Source organism: Aquarana catesbeiana, linkage group LG04 (genome assembly GCF_042186555.1).
Source record: "Aquarana catesbeiana isolate 2022-GZ linkage group LG04, ASM4218655v1, whole genome shotgun sequence".
Classification (NCBI taxonomy): Eukaryota; Metazoa; Chordata; class Amphibia; order Anura; family Ranidae; genus Aquarana; species Aquarana catesbeiana.
Window position 1 is genome coordinate 39,574,031 of NC_133327.1, and position 24,347 is coordinate 39,598,377.

Below are 24,347 nucleotides of genomic sequence, written 5' to 3' on the forward strand. Positions count from 1 at the left end.
TCCCTCAAATTGTCAGTGTTATTTCATTTATAAAAAAAAAATCAAAAAAACAAAAAAACAGTGGTGATCAAATACTACCAAAAGAAAGCTCTATTTGTGTGAAAATGGCAAAAAATGGCCTGGTCAAGAAGGGGGGTAAAACCAGAATTTAAGTGGTTAAAGAAATAATCTATTGTGTAGAAATTATACACTATGCTGGACCATAACATGTCACTGAAAGTTACATTTCACAACTGATATCAGATTAGAAATATTTCTTGGCAAAATTTCTCTTTATTAATAAGAAACTAAGTTTTACAAGCCAATAATATATACAAAGAATTTGTATAATTGTACATGCGTCATGCAAAAAAAGTTTCCAAGTAATAACAAGTAATAAAGACAATATGTACATATTACTGCTACATGCTGTAACCTAGTACAAAAAGTACAAAAAAAAAAAAATCTATATCCTGACAAATTAACCACTTGACCAATTAACCGTATATGGACATCCTCCCATTTCAGTGGTTATACTGGGATGATACAAACAAGCTACCAAATATAAATGAGAACAGGTAAGCAGTAGCAAAGAATTACCAGCAAAGACATTTGAGTAACACAACAAAAAGTGATAATGTTCATAGTATATTAAAGTCCATAAATCACACTCGATAGAGTAAAATCTATGGGTTTATTTAGTGAGTAATATAGGAGAAATAAGACTCCAAATAGTGTGATATCGTCAAAACACACGGATCGTCACTTCTAGTGGTGGGAGAACGTCACTTCCGGTTGCCGTACAGCCGCACTGGGACGTGGCTGTACGGCAACTGTAAGTGATGTTCACGCACCACCGGAATGGACGATCCGAGTGTTTTGAACTATCAGATCAGAGGAGGAATGACCTATACCTTGTGTCCGCGGTGACGGGGTATCTCTGGCATCTCCAGCATATGAATGCGATTTTACCTTGCCTGTTTGTGAGTATATACATACATAGGGCTATTTTTTTAATAAATGCTTTGTTTAATTTGACAATATCACACTATTTGGAGTCTTATTTCTTCTATATTACCCGCTGGGGAATGTGTACTGACGGAATTCATCTGAATAGGCAATCGGCACTTAACCACCATGGGGTTCAGATGAAAAAGTCACGTGTCTAGTGATGAAACTGGTTGGGAGGAGCCAGTGACGAGGAGATCCCAGCTGTTAGCTGTATGCAACTGACCTTACCATATGCGATTTATTCTGCTGAAAAGTGTGAGTGAAATTTACCCTTAGTTTATAGAGAATATATATTACACTACCTGCGCAATGGTCTCTTTTTTTGTTGTTTCATACTGCGGAAATTCTTTGAAAGCCAGAAGCCAGCCCATGCCAATGAGCAGCTGAATATATGAGCAAGCCATCTATCACTGGGGATTACTCATTGAAACCTGTCTATATTCCTCAATCACCAAAGACATTATATTTCTTCACAGCGGTATGCTGTCCTATTGAGATATCTGTGCACTGTGGTTCATCACATTAATATATCTCATCTTTCTTTCTTTCTTTCTTTCTTTTTTATTGTGTTCAATAATTTATTATCACATTGATATTTAGTTAAAGGATTTTGTTATGGTGAAGGATGTTATGTTATTTATAATAGGCTCCATTTGATTATTTTGCACATGATTCACTGATTAACCATTAGGAGATTACACCGTGTTTTATTAGGAGGTTAATATTAGCGCATTATACATTCCGAATATATACAACATATATACAACATTTTTAAAAATCCATTATCATTTCTGTTTTTGTCCTTTGCTATTTTTACTTATTAGTTTTAGATTTCTAAAAAATACACAGGCATTGATCATCCTGACTCTGAATACAATATTTCTGGACTGTTAGGAGAATTTTTTAATGTTATATCCTAAATGTGGCTTTTACTATGGAATTGTTGTTTGTAATATGAACTTTGTGTGGTGAAAGTTGTGTCCTTTTTCCAGTGTACAGACCTCTCATCCATTCATAAATAATGTATTTTTCAAAGAAATCTTTTATGAGATCCCAGGAAAAGGTGAAATATTTAAAATGCAGCTTGAATGTTAATCCACAAAATGTTCAAGCCATCTTAGGTTCACTTGTGCGTTGCGGGAACATGCACAATAATATGCAGCCCTTTTGCAGGTGTGCCACGGTGCTATGCATTTTAACCTATGTGTTTTGGTGTGGTGCCATTTTTAAAGAGGTTCATGCACTTTTGTGCATTAAAATTTAGAGGCTGTCCTAAGAGCGAAGTGCAAATTCGTGCAGAAAGGCTCACGCTCTATCACACCTACATAGGTAGTGGCGACTAGTGGTTTTTTTTGTGGGGAGTGGCAAACAACCCCCCCCGCTCCACGGGTGGAGCGACACTAGCAAAACTGCCCCTTCCCCCCCTGCGGCGAGACACTAACACCCTGAGAAAACACCCCCCACTCAGTCCTTACCCTAGATGCGGGCGGTGAGAGCAGCAGTTGGGTCTTTATGGAGTGCGGATCTAATGCGGCCATCTTCCAGCACAGTTGCCCCTGTCTTTAAGCAAAGCGGGCTCAGTGAAAGCTGCTCCGGTGTTCTTTCCTCGAGAGCTTCCACGGTGCGCCTCCTCTCTGCTCCTCCTGGTGCTAGGCATCCAAAAGGATTGCCTAAAGTTTTGGCCAATTGGGAAAAGGGATTCATACCCGCTTCCGGATTGGCCCGGGAGGAGGATCAGTGTTGCAACAGCAAATATTCAGTCGCTGTTTCTACACACCTGGGTGGGCTCTGGACGCAATGCTCTGCGCCCTGAGCCCACCCTATTTTGAAACCTATTAGAGCCTCTGGCTCTAATCAGGTGCTACAAAATACACAACCCCCCCGCCTATCCTCGCAATTGTAATTCATGCACCTGGTGTCCTGAAAGAGGCACATGGATAGGGAGGGCAGCGGTATTAGGGGGAGCGGTGCCCGTGCGTCCATAATGCATGGGCCACCACTGTACACAGGTGTGACCCAAGACTTTTTACTTTTATGTGTATCCCTGCTAAGTCTCTTGCAGGTGTTGGGTTTTAGCCACAGCAAAAGGTGACATCCCAACTTCACTGACTGGCACTTGAGAAACACAGATCAAATAATAAGGACCTACAAACCACAGACAGCTTCATGTATAAAAGTGAGGGGTATTTTAAATCAGATTTCCAATACAGGAAGCTGCTGTAGATGCAGTAACAGTTCAATAAAATTTGACAAGTCCACAAAACATTACAAAACATCACTACTCTCAGAAAAGAATCTGAAATGACTTTTTTCTAAACATCCCTGTAATGGATGTAATTAATTTGTTTTAACAAAACAAAAGCGGATTTTCATTTCAAGTTTTTCACTAATTCCTTTTTTTGTTGTTTTTCCATGTGGGTCAACCATGACTGTAGATTGGCTTGGCTTTGTCCTAGCAGCGAGGTATAGCACAGATCTTATGTGGTAAGGGGGCATTGGTGAACCCCAGTGCAGGGGTCAGGTCAAACTTAGCACCAGGAGGGGCCTGGAAGGTGAAGTTTTGCAGCAGTGTGGTAAAAAACAGGAACAACTCCATCTTCGCCAGGTTTTCTCCAGCACAGCTTCTTTTACCTGGTGAAGGACAGGAAAACATTAAAACTTAACTTAATGCTAACACTTCTGAATGCTGTCAATGTGCAAGCTGCCAGTGTGATACAGCTGTGTGGAACAATGTGAGTCATGCTGGCCCCAAGTTCTCAAAACTAAGCAATTCCTGATTAAAGTAATGCAGATGAGATCTGTGATGGGAGCTCACTAAGCTCCTTTAACAAAAGTTTCAATGGTGAATGTAAAAAGGTTAAAAGCCTAAGAATGTCTGAACCAAAGTTCCTAATATCTAGTTACCATGGAATGTGATGCTGATTATCCAAAAACTGAATGGAAGGTGTGCAGGTTGTGGAACCACCCTGTTCTAATTACATAATCCCATCCTATGATGTTAGGAAGTCTGAAAAGGTCTTAATCATTTGATTTACTTGGGCAAAGGCGCGAATTGAAGGTTCAGATCCGATGTAAAGGTTGTCAGATCAGGATAGTGATGTTAAATTACATTATATGTGGAAGACAGATGGCGATGAAGGCCCCACACCTGTTTAGAGATGGCTGTTCCAGTTTGACCTAGATGGCCTCTTCCAGGCGTCTGAAAAACCAGCTATTCTCTTTGTCTCTACAATTGCATTAAGGTGTTTGTGCTGCCTGTGTGGATATAAATTTTGGAGTATGTTCCTAAAGCCCCGTACACACGGGCAGAATGTCGGGAGATATTTGCCAGTTAAAAAAAAAAAAAAACTTAGACATTCTGCCCATGTGTATGTCATTTGGCCGGCTTCAGGCGGACATGCATGCTGGAACTCCAGCAGCCGACCGACTCCTGATCAGCACTCTCAGCCAATGGCAGAAAGTGCTGATCGGAGTGTTCTGGTGGGGGGCCGTCCCCCTGTCAGAACATAACAGCTCAGCAGGGGAGATCGCTGGACTAAATCTCGCATGGTTAGTACAGTGTCTCCGACCGGAGCTGACGGGTTTTTTTTTGTGCAACCCGCGGGGTTGCAATAAAAAAAAAAAACTGTAGTGTGTACCTGGTTTAACTCTCATTAGTACTAAAGATGTGGCCTGAATAAGCTAGAAAACTTCTTCATCATTACAGAACAAGTCCAGTTGCATGCGACTATTACTATCTACTTTACAGGGATACTTTTCACCACAATGGGAATGTCTTGAAATACTACGAGCCTTCTCTGATCTCTGCGAATGTATCTTATTGATTACTGACATGACACGACATCATCAATCACCTGCTCCCAAGAATATTACCTAGTGAGAAAGGTATAAATGCCTCGTTCCTCCTTAAATTTCCCTTTGAATCGAGGAAATGTTCAGGATAAAACTCATATGGTTTTTCAAAATAAGCTTTATCTCTAAGGACAGAGTGCAGCAATGGGATGATAGTGGTCCCCTGTGGAAAAAACACAATAATATAATTTATAAGTGTTTATGCTTTAGTATAAGTATGATGCAAAATACAGTATTTCTTATGGAAAACCATTTTATGTGTTTTTCATATTTTGGGTATGGCAGGGAATGGTTAAATACCTCTCAAGTACTTTGTCCTGACTTTGTTCTTTTGGGAAGATTTCCTTTCCATTCCTGCTGTATCTTCACAGCAGGAAGTGAATGAAAAACTTCCCAACAGGACACAAAAAGAAAAACAACAAAAAAACATAAGACAGTAGAGGGAAAATAACCCATTGGGGCTCTCTGTCACTGGAAGTGGCCTCATTGGGATAATTCCTATCTACACTTTCTAAGGTGGCAGCTGAAAAATTCTGGATTTTCCATGCATCTTTGTCTAGGTAACAATGGCCATCAAGACAAGTGGAGAGTATGAGTCTCCTCAGCAAACAGAAATAGCAATAAACTCCTTATTAAAGTTCTAAAATTCTATCCATCAGAGAGAAGTGGGTGACAGGTGTGTTTAGAGGTTTTATGGTTAAAAGGTATGGTCCTTTTTGGTCTGTTAAAAATATCATTTAGAGTGGTTTGTTAAATTGTTAGTTGATAACTTCCTGTATTCTCTACCTTTGCTGACTATTATCTCTAAGGACTAGTAATGAGGCGAACTGCCCTAGGGGTTTGCAGGCAGAGATCTTAGCAGAATCGTTGACTTAATATTTAATATTAAAGGGGGTCCAGATATTACCCCTCTCCTATGTGAATGAGTATGGATGGGCCAACCCCCCCCCTCCCGTTCTAACCCGATCAGTGAACCCCCATTGAGGTCTGTGGGAGCTGAATATGAAAAATCAAAAGTGACAATTTTCAAAGCTTACTGTATATGCAAGTAATTAGCCAATAAAAGGTGTATGGGAGTCTGGGTACTGCCCTGGGGGACGTGTATAAAAAAAAAAGTTTTTTCAGGAGCAGTGATTTTATTTATGCTTAAAGCGCAACAATAAAAATGAAAAGTTCCTTTAAATATAATACTCCCTAATGTGCCTGTAAAGTGGTGCATCTGTAGCATGCATAAAACATGCTACAGCAAAAAAAGTCCAATCCCATATAAAATGATTTGCGGTTACACACCAAAAAAAACCAAAAACAAAAAAAAAATGGGGTGGGGGGTGGTGTCCCCCCAAAATCCATACCAGACCCTTATCCGGGCATGCAGCCTGGCAGGTCAGGAAAGGGGAGGGGGGACACCTTGTCCCCATGTTGCTGGGGACAAGGGCCTCTTCCCAACAACCCTAGCCTGTAGTTGTCCGAATTATCGGAATCTGGATGTCCCCTTCAGCAAGAGGGCCTCCAGATCCCGACCCCCCCCATGTGAATGGGTATCCCTACCCATTCACCAAAAAAGTGTACAAAAGTAATAACCATACGAGACAGTTTTTGACAAATCTTTCATTAAAAAATAAAAAAAATAGTGTCCCTCAATGTAAATCTATTGTCAATCACGCCACCCACTGACCTGAAAAAAAGAAACAATTAAGGACCTTCCACCTCCTGGGAGGCCTCCTGCCCTATGCCAGCTCTGCGCTTTGACATTTCTTATATAGGCAAGTGGCAGGGCCACCTGGCTATGTCATCCGGTGGCACCCCCTCCTTCTGACGTCATGTGCCCCAAAGCACCCACCCCCCATGTTGGGGGCATGTGGCCTGGTATGGTTTGGGGGGGGCAGGCTGAATGCCTGGATGTGGGTGTGGTATGGATTTTGGGGAGATCCCATCCTAGTTTTTTTATTTTAGCGTGGGGTTCTCCTCCAAATTCATACCAGTACAAATATTTTTTACCTGTGGCATACTAGTTGTTCTGCTCCACTTTCGTGTATTTTTTATGTCTTGTATAGAACTGCTTGACGTTATTATTTGTAGTATGCTGACATCTAGTGGAGGTTTTGGGCCATTGCAACTTGTTTATTATTGAAATGTTGGTTCCTCCCTCTGTCCACCCCTTCCTGTTTAGTTAGTTTAGTCCTAGCTAGGCCCTCCCCTCTTCTTCCATGTTTCCTTAGTCATTGTTATGTATTCTAAGGAAAGTCATTGTCTTCTTAAAAAAAAAAAAAAAAAAAACAAAGAAGAAAAAAGGAAAAAAATGCGCTGTACCATAGGAATATGTGAGTACATAAAAATCAATTGATGTATATCAAAGTGAATAAAAAACAAAAAATACTGTGAGAAAATATCATAATATATAAATACATGAAATCATGAGTGCACAAAATGAATAGTGTATAGCAAAGTCCATAGGGTGGAAAATCCAAAAATTCTTATATGGAAATGAGAAAAGTCCCCTGATGCTTCTCAGTGAAAGCCAGTTTGAAAAGGCTGGAAATAAACACCACTGTAAGTTATCCTCCACCATATAAAATTCACGCTTACCAGAAAGAAAGCAATTCAAGCTTGTATGGGGACCCAAGTCCAGGTATCCAGCTACTATTGAAGCTTCCCTGTGTACAGCGTGACTGTGGACATGCAAATGGATGGTACACCAACCCGAGCTCAAGGACATGGACTCTAGGACATGAGGACAAAGGAAAGGTGGCCATAGCGTAAATCCGATAAAAACAATTTATTACAAAAAGTAAAACACTTACAGAAATAGGATATGAAAGAGCAGTCCGCCGGCCGGCATAGCGAGTGCCCGTTCTCAGCAAGGTTGCGATGACGTCAGAGCGTCAACCTCCCGACATACGTTTCGTCTATAACTGACATCGTCTGGGGACATCGTCTGGGGACCGTCCGGCGGACTGCTCTTTCATATCCTTTTTCAAAGGATTTCAAAACTTTGTTTTAGTTTTTGTAATAAATCGTTTTTATTGGATTTACGCTATGGCCACCTTTCCTTTGTCCTCATGTCCTTGAGTCCATGTCCTTGAGCTCGGGTTGGTGTACCATCCATTTGCACGTCCACAGTCACGCTGTACACAGGGAAGCTTCAATAGTAGCTGGATACCTGGACTTGGGTCCGCATACAAGCTTGAATTGCTTGCTTTCTGGTAAGCGTGAATTTTATATGGTGGAGGATCACTTGCAGTGGTGTTTATTTCCAACCTTTTCACACTGGCTTTCACTGAGAAGCATCAGGGGACTTTTCTCATTTCCATATAAGAATTTTTGGATTTTCCACCCTATGGACTTTGCTATACACTATTCATTTTGTGCACTCATGATTTCATGTATTTATATATTGTGATATTTTCTCACAGTATTTTTAGTATTTTTTGTTTTTTATTCACTTTGATATACATCAATTGATTTTTATGTACTCACATATTGTTATGGTATAGCGCAGTTTTTTCGTTTTTTTCCTTGTTTTTTTTTTTTTCGGATTGGTGTGTATATCCCACAGTTGAACTGCTGCTTTTCGGGGGGGGGGGGGGGGGGGTTCTGCGGTAGCGCTGTGTTTTTTTGTTTCTACATTGTCTTCTTAAACTTCAAAAGACTGGAAAAACATACTCTGTACTGCATTAAAGCGTAACTCCACTTTTGTTGAGAAAAAAAAACATTCTATGTACAGTGCAAGGATTATAACAACCTTTGTTGCAAATTCCTACATTTTGTTATTCTGAAGAAATCCAAGTGTGTTTGTCTGTGCCTCTGTACTGAGTGGATCTAATGGGAGTGGTTTCATAATTAACTGTCAGGTGTGCAGCTGCAGGGCACTAATGAGGAAATCTGTTGGGTCTGCATCCCTTTAGATGTGTTCCTATTGAAAATATCTCTCCAAAATGACATTTTTGTTTCAGGGGATGCCTGAAATCTGACTTGTATCTTAGGCAGACTTCTAGGAAAATTGGTGAGCCAATCACACAAGCAGGAAATGATGTTTGTGGGGAGTGGTCAGTACACACTCTGTGTACAGAACAACTCTGGGTAGCCATATTGCAATGCATTCTCAGAAAATTACAGCGGCTGCAGATTAAAAAGGAAAAGTAATTTTTAATAACATTCAAAAACAATATGATTAGTGTCACAATTATATGTGCTATATTATTTTTTCTTTATTTGCTATTTTTTTCCCCCACGAAAGTGGAGTTACCCTTTAAAGAAGAAACGGAGACAAAATCCACAATGCATGTCACCACATCCAAATATGTGAACAAAAACAAGGAAGGAATTGAAAAACTGACTTTTAAGGCTGCCACTATAATCCCAGTAGGGAAAGAGAGTTACGCAAAAGGTAAAAATAAAATGTCAACATTTATTTAAATATAATCATAAAAACATGTTACAAAAATAAATGCATGGGTGTGCCATAGTATGTACATTCTCCCATATATGACCGATATGGCTGGACAAGGAAACCTGTGCAGGTGGCCTTTGATATATTAAGTATGCTGTCATAACAGTAGTCTTCTATCTGAAGGCCAGCAGACGGGATCACAATGCCAGCACCAATGGATCACTACGGGTTTCGCTAATAGCTTCCTCAGGAGATCCTAGTCATTGTAAGGTATTCACAGAGAAAGGGCTCAGGAAAGTCATTGTCTTCTTAAACTTCAAAAGACTGGTAAACATATCCTGTACTGCAATTAGCTGAAGTAAAATTGCAATGAGTTCAACTTCTGTGTATGGAATAGTTAAAGTGGTTCTAAAGGCTGAAGGTTTTTTACCTTCATGCATTTTATGCATGAAGGTAAAACACCTTCTGTGTGCTGCTCCCCTCACAGCTTCCCAATACTCACCTGAGCCCCCTCTCAATGTTGTGCACGAGAGCCTCAGCTGTCCAAGGACAGCAGCAGAAGCCATTGGATCCCACTGCTGTCAATAAAAGCAAGTGAACCAATGAGGAGAGAGTGGGGGCAGGGCTGAGCCGTGGTTCTATGTATCTTATGGACGCATAGAGCAGGGACAAGCGGCTTGCTATTGGGGGCACTGGTCAAGGGAGAGGAGCTAGGAGTGCCGGCGGGGGGACCCGAGTAGAGGAGGTTTGGAGCTGCTCTGTACAAAACCACTGCACAGAGCAGGTAAGTATAACATTTTTGTTATTAAAAAAGAACAGCTGAACCTTTAATATCACTTTAAGCTGTTTTTGGATGGTGCCAAGTTAGCAAGTAACGAATGACCTTTTTCAGGTCATTCGTTATGATCGCAATTCTTAAATTCATAAATTTGAAAGAATAATTAACTAACAATAATTAACTATTAAATTATAGGTGTTGAAAATTCCTTTCAAATTTAGCTGTTAGTGAACGTAACGAATGTATCCAAAGTTAGGAATTATCCGAACTAACAAATGCCCCATCTAAACAAATGGAACGGAACAAATTAATAATAAAAAATATAATAAAAAGTTTTTATTATTATTATTATTGTTAATTTGTTACGTTCCATTTGTTTAGATACGGTTATTTCGGATAATTTGTAACTTTGGATAATTTCGGATTTGTTATGTTCACTAATAGGGATGAGCCGAACACCCCCCTGTTCGGTTCGCACCAGAACATGCGAACAGGAAAAAAGTTCGTTCGAACATGCGAACACCGTTAAAGTCTATGGGACACGAACATGAATAATTAAAAGTGCTAATTTTCAAGGCTTATATGCAAGTTATTGTCATAAAAAGTGTTTGGGGACCTGGGTCCTGCCCCAGGGGACATGGATCAATGCAAAAAAAAGTTTTAAAAACGTTCGTTTTTTCAGGAGCAGTGATTTTAATAATGCTTAAAGTCAAACAATAAAAGTGTAATATCCCTTTAAATTTCGTACCTGGGGGGTGTCTATAGTGTGCCTGTAAAGGGGCGCATTGTTTCCTGTGTTTAGAACAGTCTGACAGCAAAATGACATTTTGAAGGAAAAAACTCATTTAAAACTACCCGCGGCTATTGCATTGCCGACAATACACATAGAAGTTCATTGATAAAAACGGCATGGGAATTCCCCAAAGGGGAACCCCGAACCAAAATAAAAAAAAAAAAATGACGTGGAGGTCCCCCTAAATTCCATACCAGGCACTTCAGGTCTGGTATGGATATTAAGGGGAACCCCGGCCAAAATTTAAAAAAAAAAAATGACGTGGGGTTCCCCCTAAATTCCATACCAGACCCTTCAGGTCTGGTATGGATTTTAAGGGGAACCCCGCGCCAAAAAAAAAAAAAAAAACGGCGTGGGGTCCCCCCAAAAATCCATACCAGACCCTTATCCGAGCACGCAACCTGGCAGGCCGCAGGAAAAGAGGGGGGGACAAGAGTGCGGCCCCCCCTCCCTCCTGAACCGTACCAGGCCACATGCCCTCAACATTGGGAGGGTGCTTTGGGGTAGCCCCCCAAAACACCTTGTCCCCATGTTGATGAGGACAAGGGCCTCATCCCCACAACCCTGGCCGGTGGTTGTGGGGGTCTGCGGGCGGGGGGCTTATCGGAATCTGGAAGCCCCCTTTAACAAGGTGACCCCCAGATCCCGGCCCCCCCCCTGTGTGAAATGGTAAGGGGGTACATAAGTACCCCTACCATTTCACGAAAAAAGTGTCAAAAATGTTAAAAATGACAAGAGACAGTTTTTGACAATTCCTTTATTTAAATGCTTCTTCTTTCTTCTATCTTGCTTCATCTTCTGGTTCTTCTGGCTCTTCTGGTTCTTCTGGTTCTTCCTCCGGCGTTCTCGTCCAGCATCTCCTCCGCGGCGTCTTCTGTCTTCTTCTCCTCGGGCCGCTCCGCACCCATGGCATGGGGGGGAGGCTCCCGCTCTTCTCTTCTTCTCTTCTTCTTTTCTTCTTTTCTTCTTTTCTTCTCTTCTTCTTCATTTTCTTCTCCGGGCCGCTCCGCAATCCATGCTGACATGGAGGGAGGCTCCCGCTGTGTGACGGCGCTCCTCGTCTGACAGTTCTTAAATAACGGGGGGGCGGGGCCACCCGGTGACCCCGCCCCCCTCTGACGCACGGTGACTTGACGGGACTTCCCTGTGGCATTCCCCGTGACGTCACAGGGAAGTCCCGTCAAGTCACCGTGCGTCAGAGGGGGGCGGGGTCACCGGGTGGCCCCGCCCCCCCCGTTATTTAAGAACTGTCAGACGAGGAGCGCCGTCACACAGCGGGAGCCTCCCTCCATGTCAGCATGGATTGCGGAGCGGCCCGGAGAAGAAAATGAAGAAGAAGAGAAGAAAAGAAGAAAAGAAGAAAAGAAGAAGAGAAGAAGAGAAGAGCGGGAGCCTCCCCCCCATGCCATGGGTGCGGAGCGGCCCGAGGAGAAGAAGACAGAAGACGCCGCGGAGGAGATGCTGGACGAGAACGCCGGAGGAAGAACCAGAAGAACCAGAAGAGCCAGAAGAACCAGAAGATGAAGCAAGATAGAAGAAAGAAGAAGCATTTAAATAAAGGAATTGTCAAAAACTGTCTCTTGTCATTTTTAACATTTTTGACACTTTTTTCGTGAAATGGTAGGGGTACTTATGTACCCCCTTACCATTTCACACAGGGGGGGGGCCGGGATCTGGGGGTCACCTTGTTAAAGGGGGCTTCCAGATTCCGATAAGCCCCCCGCCCGCAGACCCCCACAACCACCGGCCAGGGTTGTGGGGATGAGGCCCTTGTCCTCATCAACATGGGGACAAGGTGTTTTGGGGGGCTACCCCAAAGCACCCTCCCAATGTTGAGGGCATGTGGCCTGGTACGGTTCAGGAGGGAGGGGGGGCCGCACTCTCGTCCCCCCCTCTTTTCCTGCGGCCTGCCAGGTTGCGTGCTCGGATAAGGGTCTGGTATGGATTTTTGGGGGGACCCCACGCCGTTTTTTTTTTTTTTTTGGCGCGGGGTTCCCCTTAAAATCCATACCAGACCTGAAGGGTCTGGTATGGAATTTAGGGGGAACCCACGTCATTTTTTTTTTTTAAATTTTGGCCGGGGTTCCCCTTAATATCCATACCAGACCTGAAGGGCCTGGTATGGAATTTAGGGGGACCCCCACGTCATTTTTTTTTTTTAATTTTGGTTCGGGGTTCCCCTTTGGGGAATTCCCATGCCGTTTTTATCAATGAACTTCTATGTGTATTGTCGGCAATGCAATAGCCGCGGGTAGTTTTAAATGAGTTTTTTCCTTCAAAATGTCATTTTGCTGTCAGACTGTTCTAAACACAGGAAACATGCGCCCCTTTACAGGCACACTATAGACACCCCCCAGGTACGAAATTTAAAGGGATATTACACTTTTATTGATTGAATTTGAATTTAAGTATTATTAAAATCACTGCTCCTGAAAAAACGGCCGTTTTTAAAACTTTTTTTTGCATTGATCCATGTCCCCTGGGGCAGGACCCAGGTCCCCAAACACTTTTTATGACAATAACTTGCATATTAGCCTTTAAAATTAGCACTTTTGATTTCTCCCATAGACTTTTAAAGGGTGTTCCGCGGCATTCGAATTTGCCGCGAACACCCCAAATTGTTCGCTGTTCGGTGAACTTGCGAACAGCCAATGTTCGAGTCGAACATGAGTTCGACTCGAACTCGAAGCTCATCCCTATTCACTAACAGCCAAATTTTAAAGGAAATTTCAATACCTATAATTTATTAGTTAGTAATAGTTAAGTTATTATTTAGTTATTTCAGATTTTCAAATTTTTGGGTTTTCGGATTTTCGAATTTCGAATATTTGGAAAAATTTCTTACACTGGTTTTTATTAATTCGGATATTTCTGAATTAACGAATTTGTCGAAATTTGTTAAACGAATTCGGAACTAAACAAACTGCACATGTCTAGTGATCATGCTGTCTGGACAGACTTGCTCTAGGGAGGTATGTCAATGCATATAGCAACAATGGGCACAGAACACTAGTCCTTAGATGTGATGGACGTATTTGTTTCCTTTTTCTTGTTATATTCATCTGGTGATCCTGCCAGTAACACATATTCTATCCTATTGGGACAACATCCATATACTGTAGTGCATCTATGGAAGAGCATCCTATTGATCCTGCCAGAAATCTAGTGGAGGATACCAGTCTGGAGGAGTGGGCATTTCTAGGCAGACTGGATTTGCATTCAGGCTACCCTAAATGACACCCACATATAATACTGAGCCTCCATGATTAAAATAGCCGAAATCCAATAAATCAGGCATGTCCAAAGCCTGTGGGCTAATTGAGGCCCACATTCCGGTTTCAAACAGCCCCACTGGTAATTTGAATATATATATCTTTTGTGGCCCCCAACGAATCCCCAAGCGCTGCAGGGGCCACAAAAGATATATACCTGTATTCATCGGTGCTTTGAAGGGGACAGGAAGTCCCATCTCCTGGGCTGGCATTGGGCGACTGTTCTGTCTATCATAGGAGGCGAGACTTTGTATTAAAGAGGCTGCCGAGTGAACAGGAGATTCTCCTGTATGTAATATGTCGGTGCTCATCCAGCCCCCTCCCTGTCCCCTCTGGGGCTGCAGATGGGCATGGATCAGGCTGCATTCATGGCACTGGTGAGGCTGCATTCATGGCACTGGTGAGGCTGCAGATGGGCACTTATTAGGCTGCATTGATGGGCACTGACCCTTATTTTGCTTCACAGTTCTTTATTTAAAATTTTAATTTTTTCCTGAAACTTCCCTTTTAAAGTGAAGGTGCCTGTTATACGCCGATAAATACAGTATATCCAAGTAACATGCCCAAGCTCATCCTCAGTCCTGAGCGGTGGTCAGGGATATATATATATACACATAAATAACACGCCCGAGCTCATTGCTTCACCACACACAGCCACAAAGGCAAGAGAATTCTTGTTGGGCAGTGTATTAGTGTTCGGACGAACACACTTAGACCGAATTTTAATGGTTCAAAGAATGTCACGCAAAAAGGTCGGTCTTCACGCATGTTCACTTCCACATCAAATCTGGCCCTCTTTCAAAAAAGTTTGGACACCCCTGCAATAAATGAAAAGGACAAGCCAGGGACAGTAAGGAGGACTAGATGATGCTGAATATCCTTGTTTGATCACAATTTGGCTAACAGTTTAGACTTGTTGTGTCCTTGACCTTTTATTTGATATTAATCCTACACAGTTCTCTGCCTGCCTCCCCTGTATCCAAGCTATGCCAACTGCCTTTGGATCTGACCTGCTTACAAAGCCACAACCTGGCATGCTGCTGTTCAATGTCTGTATCTATAGTGGGGTACTAAAAAGGGCCTCCAATCCCTGTTTCTGGACACAAGGTCCCATGCCTTTTCGGTACACACTGCATCTTACACTCACCTTTGGAATGTTGTACCCTCTAAATGTGACATCTTTAGCAGTTGCATGTGGGACACTCAGAGGTGCAATATCAGCAAACCTCTGGATTTCATGAATAACGGCATCGGTATACGGCATCTGCTTCCTGTGCTCAGTTTGGGGTTCAGCCGATCCAAACACTATGTCAATTTCATTTTGAACTTTTTCTGTTCAAACAAAAAACAAACACATGTCAGCATGATGTACAGTGGGGACGGAAAGTATTGAGACCCCCTTAAATTTTTCACTCTTTGTTATATTGCAGCCATTTGCTAAAATCATTTAAGTTCATTTTTTTCCTCATTAATGTACACACAGCACCCCATATTGACAGAAAAACACAGAATTGTTGACATTTTTGCAGATTTATTAAAAAAGAAAAACTGAAATATCATATGGTCCTAAGTATTCAGACCCTTTGCTCAGTATTTAGTAGAAGCACCCTTTTGATCTAATACAGCCATGAGTCTTTTTGGGAAAGGTGCAACAAGTTTTTCACACCTGGATTTGGGGATCCTCTGCCATTCCTCCTTGCAGATCCTCTCCAGTTCTGTCAGGTTGGATGGTAAATGTTGGTGGACAGTCATTTTTAGGTCTCTCCAGATTTGTTGACATTTTTGCAGATTTATTAAAAAAGAAAAACTGAAATATCACATGGTCCTAAGTATTCAGACCCTTTGCTGTGACACTCATATATTTAACTCAGGTGCTGTCCGTTTCTTCTGATCATCCTTGAGATGGTTCTACACCTTCATTTGAGTCCAACTGTGTTTGATTATACTGATTGGACTTGATTAGGAAAGCCACACACCTGTCTATATAAGACCTTACAGCTCACAGTGCATGTCAGAGCAAATGAGAATCATGAGGTCAAAGGAACTGCCTGAATAGCTCAGAGACAGAATTCTGCCAAGGCACAGATCTGGCCAAGATTACAAAAAATTTTCTGCTGCACTTAAGGTTCTTAAGAGCACAGTGGCCTCCATAATCCTTAAATGGAAGACTTTTGGGACGACCAAAACCCTTCCTAGAGCTGGCCGTATGGCCAAACTGAGCTATAGGGGGAGAAGAGCCTTGGTGAGAGAGGTAAAGAAGAACCCAAAGATCACTGTGGCTGAGCTCCAGAGATGCAGTCGGGAGATGGGAGAAAGTTGTAGAAAGTCAACCATTACTGCAGCACTCCACCAGTCGGTGCTTTATGGCAGAGTGGCCCGACGGAAGCCTCTCCTCAGTGCAAGACACATGAAAGCCCGCATGAAGTTTGCTAAAAAACACCTGAAGGACTCCAAGATGGTGAGAAATAAGATTCTCTGGTCTGATGAGACCAAGATAGAACTTTTTGGCCTTAATTCTAAGCAGTAAGTGTGGAGAAAACCAGGCACTGCTCATCACCTGTCCAATACAGTCCCAACAATGAAGCATGGTGGTGGCAGCATCATGCTGTGGGGTGTTTTTCAGCTGCAGGGACAGGAAGACTGATTGCAATCGAGGGAAAGATGAATGCAGCCAAGTATAGGGATATCCTGGACGAAAACCTTCTCCAGAGTGCTCAGGACCTCAGACTAAAATAATGAAGGAGTGGCTTCACACCAACTCTGTGACTGTTCTTGAATGCCCAGCCAGAGCCCTGACTTAAACCCAATTGAGCATCTCTGGAGAGACCTAAAAATGACTGTCCACCAACGTTTACCATCCAATCTGACAGAACTGGAGAAGATCTGCAAGGAGGAATGGCAGAGGATCCCCAAATCCAGGTGTGAAAAACTTGTTGCATCTTTCCCAAAAAGACTCATGGCTGTATTAGATCAAAAGGGTGCTTCCACTAAATACTAAGCAAAGGGTCTGAATACTTAGGACCATATGATATTTCAGTTTTTCTTTTTTAACAAATCTGCAAAAATTTCAACAATTCTGTGTTTTTCTGTCAATATGGGGTGCTGTGTGTACATTAATGAGGAAAAAAAATGAACTTAAATGATTTTAGCAAATGGCTGCAATATAACAAAGAGTGAAAAATTTAAGGGGGTCTGAATACTTTCCGTCCCCACTGTATCTTTAGCAAATAACACAACTGCATACATTTAAAAGAAAAAAAATAAGTATAGCAATATCACCATTTATTACTGTAACTGCGACCCACAAGGTGCACCAAAAATCAGTAAGATACATATGGGGGAGGACAATAAAACATCTTGTTTGCAAACTGTGCAGTGCAAAGCAAGAGAATCCATCCTGCATGCAACCTGTTTTTTCCCCAGAACAATGCCTAGTGCCAAAGTATGGAAGAGCCCTGGGGGCCATCATAAAAAAATTTCATAACATTTTTTTTTTTTTTGAGTATTCTGAGTTTAAAAAATAAAATCTTTTTTTTTTTTTTTTTTTTACTAAATTCTGAGTTTGAAAGTCAGAATTATGAGTTTTAAAGTCAGAATTCTGACATTCAAAGTCAGAATTCTGACATTCAAAGTCAGAATTCTGAGATTAAAAGTCAAAATTCTGAGTTTCAAAGTCAGAATTCTGAGATTTAACGTCAGAATTCTGAGATTCAAAGTCAGAATTCTGAGATTAAAAGTCAGAATTCTGTGTTTATAAATCGAGTATTATCTATTAGGAGGATTTTTGGACCAATGAGCAATAATGTAGTACCCACAGACCATCATTCCGCAGACATACATGTCTTCTGCTCTATATATGGATATGTAAATCTATCTTAGTTACAGCACACAGTATTGGGAAGCAGGCAGTGCTGGGTTCTCTGGTTCCTCTACTGTATTAATAATTCCTTGGTTTGCTGTCTTATCCTCCTTCTGTCATCTGCTCCAACATAAAGAGCCATGCTGAAAATGTGTGTATTTTGTGTGTGTGTGTGTGTGTGTGTGTGTGGGGGGGGGGGTACAGCTTCCATAGATAACAGAACACAATGGTCAGCACAGCTCTGCACCCCAACTTGTAGGAAACATTACACTGTTGCCCCTACATGAGGGAATTGTGAATGGCTAGAAGGCAACAGGACAATGTGTGTCATTATGGTCATAACGGATTGATCATAATTACTTGTCTGGACTAGTACAGTTGTTTCACAGTAAATTAACCTCATATAAACATAAAAAGTAGATATGAAAACCCATTAAGTGATGGCATAGTGGTTAGAGTAATAGGCTTGTATTATTGAGGTTGTGGGGTCTAATCTAGTTCAGGCCATGTTTTTTAGTTATATATATATATATTTTCAATATATATATTTTATATTAAACATATTTTAAAATATGAGTTAGTGAGGGCTTAAATTGTAAATTGATTTCAAGGTATATTAACATAGACATATTGATAAAATTGTTGTATATGCTGACTACTATAAATAAAAAGTAAGGATTTTTTTACAAATCTGTGTACATATTAGGGTGATCAGGGTGACATGGGGGCAGTTCTCAATTTTAGGAAACTGTCCCTGGAAGCTGCATGATAACCATCATGCCTCACAACTTAGCCCTGGGCTCTGCTCCATAAGGTAATCTGTGCATGTGTACTACAATGTACATGCACACGCCAATATCTCCCCTTCACTGATTGGCTGGCTGCCTACCTATCCACTATTGGCCAGCACTGTGCTACGGGGAAGCTGGTCCAGGACAAGTGGGGGTCAGAAGGGACATGTGTCCCGGGCGTTGAATGGAGGGGCTAGAATTTGGTCACTCATCCCGCTCTTCACTCACAGGAATGACTGCATCACCCATTAGAAAGCGCAATGTGCGATTGCTGCTGAAGGGAGGATTCTGCTTCCTCCTCCCTCCAACCAGTTGTGGGGAGAAGAGAGCGGGTGTCCAGTCTCAGCACAGAGCCGCTAGCGAGTGACACAGAGCACACTGCCCTTGTTTCATCGGATTTGGTGGACCGTCAGAATATGTCACGGAAGTGACGTTTCGTCGCCGCCATCTTGCTACACCCCGCACTCCTCCACAGTGAGGGTACACTGAGAAGGGGGAAAGCGGACATCTTGTTACACCCACCGGAGTTTTGCATTTTGCAGTGAGTCTATATAGCGAAATACAGTACTTAGAACTCCGTCTGACTGGTTAGATGTTGAATTTTAAATGCAGCGGCAAGCTTGCTGATCTCACAGTTTTGCTAATCTGACAGAAGTTTGCTGCTTTTAAAATTAAACATCTAAACATTCAGACAGAGTTCTAAGTACTGTATTCCACTATATAAACTCACTTTACTGTTAAAAATGAGTGTAAAATGCAAAACTCCGGAGGGTGTAAAAAGATGTCCGCTTTCCCCCTTCTCAGTGTATCCTTACTATGGAAGAGTGCGGGGTGTAGCAAGATGGCGGCGACGAAACGTCACTTGCGTTACACACTCTGACGGGTCCTCAAATCTGATGAAACCCTTCCTCCTGTTTCCCTTGTAATGTGACATCACATGACCAGAAGGAGGAAGAAGGAGAAGCTGCCTTTAATCTGAGCAGACACCATGTAAAGAACATGTGATCCTTGCGTACTTTGGGGAGGTGGAACAGCTCAGCCTTAGACCTCCCCTCTCCTCCTCAGACTTCCTTACCCTATTCCCTCTCTTGCGATGGGTTCACATATTTGTGTGTTGGAGGAACATGCGCTAAATCACATGCGTTCCTGCAATGCACAAAAACACACAGCCCTTTTGCAGTCAAGCAAAAGGGCCAATAATTCTTACTGTCATCCCCATGCACCTTGCCAGTGTATGCACTTTTGCATACCTGCATCAAAAAGTATGATAATAAATTATTATGCATTTTGCTGTGGCATGATTTTTTAATTCTGCCTGCACTTTGGTCCAGTCAGCCTGGCTGGAGCTGTAGGCTCCTTGCTTATCTCTGTCACCTCCATAGATGTCTTAAAGCGGAGTTCCACCAAAAAGAGGAACTTCCGCTTTAAGCACTCCTCGCCCCCTGACATGCCACATTTGGCACATCAGTTTTTTTTGGGGGGGTGTACCCTTTTTTTCGTGGGACTTCCTGTCCCACTGCCTGCTTCCTATCTTTGGCCGCGACCCCTCCTCTCGCCCTAGGCGGCCCCTCCTGGCCAGCAATCTTCTGGGACAGAACTCAGGTCCCAGAAGATCATCTGGCTAATAGGAGAGTGCAGCGCAACTCGTGCATGTGCAGTGTGCGCCCGGCCGTGAAGCCGTAAGCTGTCACGGCCGGGTGCCCACAGTTACCATGACGGCACCCAGGAAAGGGGGGAAGAGGAGCTAGCCTCCAGGTGGCCACATCGATGGACCGTGGGGCAGGTAAGTGTCGGTTTATTAAAAGTCAGCAGCTATGCTTTTTGTAGCTGCTGACTTTAATAAACTAAAAAACGGGTGGAACTCCGCTTTAATTGTTTGTGTCAGTAGTTGGGAGTGGGGTTCTATCAGTGTGGGGTGTCAGTGGCAGGAGGGGGGGGTCTGGCAGAGTGTTAGGGGAGGGGGTGTCAGTCTGTATGTGGAAGATGTCTGTCAGTCTGGGGTGTAAGTAGTTGGTGGTGAAAGTTGTCAGTCTGTGGGAGTGGGGTCTATCAGCCTGGGGGGAAAAGGGTGTAAGTCTGCGATGTCAGTGGTTGGGGGTAGGTCCGTTTCCTCACTTTTCAGTGTGCTTTTTGTATTTCAATAAAAGTATTTAATAAACTCTATGTGATATTTGTTTATCTCTGCATTAGTGGTCATTTCTATTGATATATGGAAGGTGGGTCTTCTTGTAAGAACCCATTCACTCTACATGTTTGAACAATAAGTTCACAGAATTCTTCTTTTGGAGAGTCATCTGTATACATGGGCCGAAAGTTGTCAGGTTCCTGCTGATCCGACTGTTTTCGGATGATTTTTAGCCTATGTGTACCCAGTTTTGGAAAAGGAAGTTACGGGTGAGAAGGAAGAACCGCTATCACTTTGGAATGCAAACACCTCTATGACTTCCAGGTGGTAACAGATGGTGCTGGGTGTAAAGCAGTTAGATTCAGCTCCAATCAGGATCCCTTCGCTGGAGGTGACGTTGGAAATGTAAGGGGGCATTAGTTAGGTGTTTGAGGGCAATTGGACCTCCCCTTTCTCAAGCCAGAAGTTTTTGATGTCACTGCCAGCCGAGAGATCCTGATTGGGGTCCGACCGTCCGAACCTAACTGCTTTCCACCATCTGTTAGCGCCAAACTGACAGCTGTATTGCGGTTCTTCTCTCTCACCTGCAGCCTCTTTGCCGAAAGCTGGGTACACACAAAAATCATCCGAATATGAGGAAACTGACGACTTTCAGCCTCTGTGTACAGATCACTGTCTGACAGAAGAATTCTCTGAACTTATGGTTCAAACATGTAGAGTGACTAGGCCCTTACAGGAAGATCCTCCTTCCATAATACAATTGAAATTACCACTAATGCAGAGCTAAACAAATAACACATACTTTTATTGTCTTTTAAGGGTACCTGTTAGTGCAGTAGCTTTTATATCTATTTATTTATCTCCTATCAGCAGAGGAGAGATATTTGTGTGTGCATGTACATTGTAGTTCACACACATAGTTTAGCTCGGGGGTCAGCAACCTGTAGATCATGGTTTGGGCTTGCTGATCCACCATTCCATCATTCCAGAGCATCAGAGTGCAATACAGAGGGACTACTTGTAAAGTTGGAGCTGTAGTAGGGAACAAGAGCTGCATAAGCCGATGCCTCCACTGCAGTGCTGGCTCCTGTCCCATGTGGAGTGATACCAACCACACTCCACCTCTTATCCCGGCTAGCAGTCTCCAGAGTGGTGCCAGCAGCAGGAGAGAGGAGATCTTCAGGTCAGTGTGAAGCAATACACTGGGTATAAAAGTATAGGGCTGCTTTTACACTGATGTGCTGCAGTTTACCCACACTGCGGGTGCAGTGCAGTGTACCTGCACCTTTCCTGCAGCTTTGCTGCGCTTAGCCATAGACTTCTATTATATCCTGCGGGTTTGGTGCACTTTCTGAATGCAAGAGTCTTGATATGCTTCCAGAAAGTGCACCACACCTGCAGTATATAAAAGAAGTCTATGGCAAAGTGCAGCTAGCCCAGGAAAGCTGCAGATACACTGCGCTGCACCCGAGGTGTGGGTAAACGCTTATAATGCAGAGACCAGGGCTAAATTGTGGGACATGATGGTTATCATGCAGCTTCCAGGGACATTCTTACCCAGGGACAGTCTCCTGAAATTGGCAACTGTCTTCGGGGAACTGAAGAGATCACACTCCAAAGACATGCTGGTAGGTTAATTGGCTTCTGTCCAAAATTGGCCCTAGTATATGAATGGGGACCTTTGATTGAGGGTTGGGACTGATGTGAGTGTGCAATGTACAGGGTTAGGAACAAGGGTCAGGGTTGTAGACACACACTCACTCAGGTTGAACTGGATGGACTGGTGTCTTTATTCAACCTTACTAACTATGTAACTATGTAACTATGTAACTATGTAATCACCCTGATCACCCTAATATATGCACAGATTTTTTCAAAAATAATCTCTACTCTCTAATTTATAGTAGTCAGCATATACAACAACTTTGTGTGCTGAATTTATTAAGGTCTTTGTTAATATACTTTGAAATCAGTTTAGATATATGGAAGAAATACAATTTAAGCCCTCACTAACTCATATTTTAAAATATGTTTAATATAATATCAATATATTGAAAATATATATATATATAAAAAATGTGCTCTTACCTGAATTAGAACCCACAAGTCAAACAATACAAGTCTGCTGCTCTAACCACTAAACGATTGTCCAATACACAATGTATGCATTGTTTTTATGTTTGATATGAGGTTCATTGTCTACAATACATCTGTAGAATTCTGATTTTGAAACTTAGAATTCTGACTTTTAATCTCAGAATTCTGACTTTGAATCTCAGAATTCTGACTTTGAAACTCAGAATTCTGACTTTGAAACTGAGAATTCTGACTTTGAAACTCAGAATTCTGACTTTGAAACTCAGAATTCTGACTTTTAATCTCAGAATTCTGACTTTGAAACTCAGAATTCTGACTGTGAAACTCAGAATTCTGACTTTGAAACTCAGAATTCTGTAAAAAAATAAAAATAAATTAAACTCGCAATTCTGTATTTCAATCTCAGAATTCTGACTTACAAACTCAGAATCTTGTAAAAAATAAAAATAAATTAAACTCAGAATTCTGTAAGAAAAAAGAAATTCAAACTCATAATTCTGTAAAAAAAATTTTTTTATGATGGCCCCAGGGCTCTTCCATACCAAGGAGACCATAACCACTTAGCGACCGCCCACTGTAGATTTACTGCGACAGGGAGGACGCTCTGCGCCAGATCACGTACCAGGTACGTGATCTGACACTTCCGGCTCTTGGGCGCATGCGCGCACTGCCAGCGACCCACTCCTGCTGTGATTGAACACAGCGGGAGCCAATCAGTGGGTCTGGCGGATGCAATGTCTGCAGGGACCCACCGATCGTTCAGGAGAAAGGCAGAACTACAATTGGAAACAATTGATATCCATGACAGATTGTAGCTTCTGACATGCCTGCATCTATCTAACGAAATGTGAGTACCCTGGCTGTTTTTTATTAAATAAATTCACCCTGGTTTTAAATACTACATCATGAGGAGCTGCCGTTTTGTATTTCATACATGTACCTATGAATTTCCATTTGGTGAGACTACAAGATCCAGCCATCTATGATCCAATTGAAGTGGTTCTGTGGTGCTGTTTGACCACCTGTAACTCAGTGGTCCATTTTCTTTGGTAAGAGGCCTGGCGTGTTGATGTTCGGTAGAGGATAATTTCATGCTCACCTTATTGTGTCTCTGTCAACACCATGGGTGGTTCCAGCTCTTTCCCTGAACAAGGACTCTGTTTTAACACTATGGTCTCTTACTTTATAATTTTATGTTTTTAGCGCTGCATACATTCATCCTCTGTGCTTTTTATTGTTACCATACATTTTATGCCAGCTGCTTTATTAATGTTAGCGCAGTGATTAATCTTGAATTTATTGTTTGTTTTTAGGTAGCAGAATACATATTGACCTAAATTGATGAAGAAATTAGATTTTTTTAAATTGTTTTTATTGGGAATGTTTTATAGCAGAAAGTA

General features: G+C 42.2%; 1 protein-coding gene across 1 annotated transcript in view; it reads right to left on the bottom strand.

Annotated features, from left to right (window-relative positions):
• Positions 1-253: 253 nt before the first annotated feature.
• Positions 254-24,347, bottom strand: part of LOC141139175 (cytochrome P450 2K4-like) — an 83,239-nt gene continuing 59,145 nt past the window's right edge. Inside the window, exons 8-10 of the mRNA XM_073625077.1 lie at positions 15,223-15,407; positions 4,864-5,005; positions 254-3,621 (exon numbers count right to left, since the gene is read on the bottom strand). Coding sequence (XP_073481178.1) covers positions 3,443-3,621; positions 4,864-5,005; positions 15,223-15,407 — 506 coding nt within the window. The 3' untranslated portion in view covers positions 254-3,442. The remainder of the gene's footprint in view (positions 3,622-4,863; positions 5,006-15,222; positions 15,408-24,347) is intronic.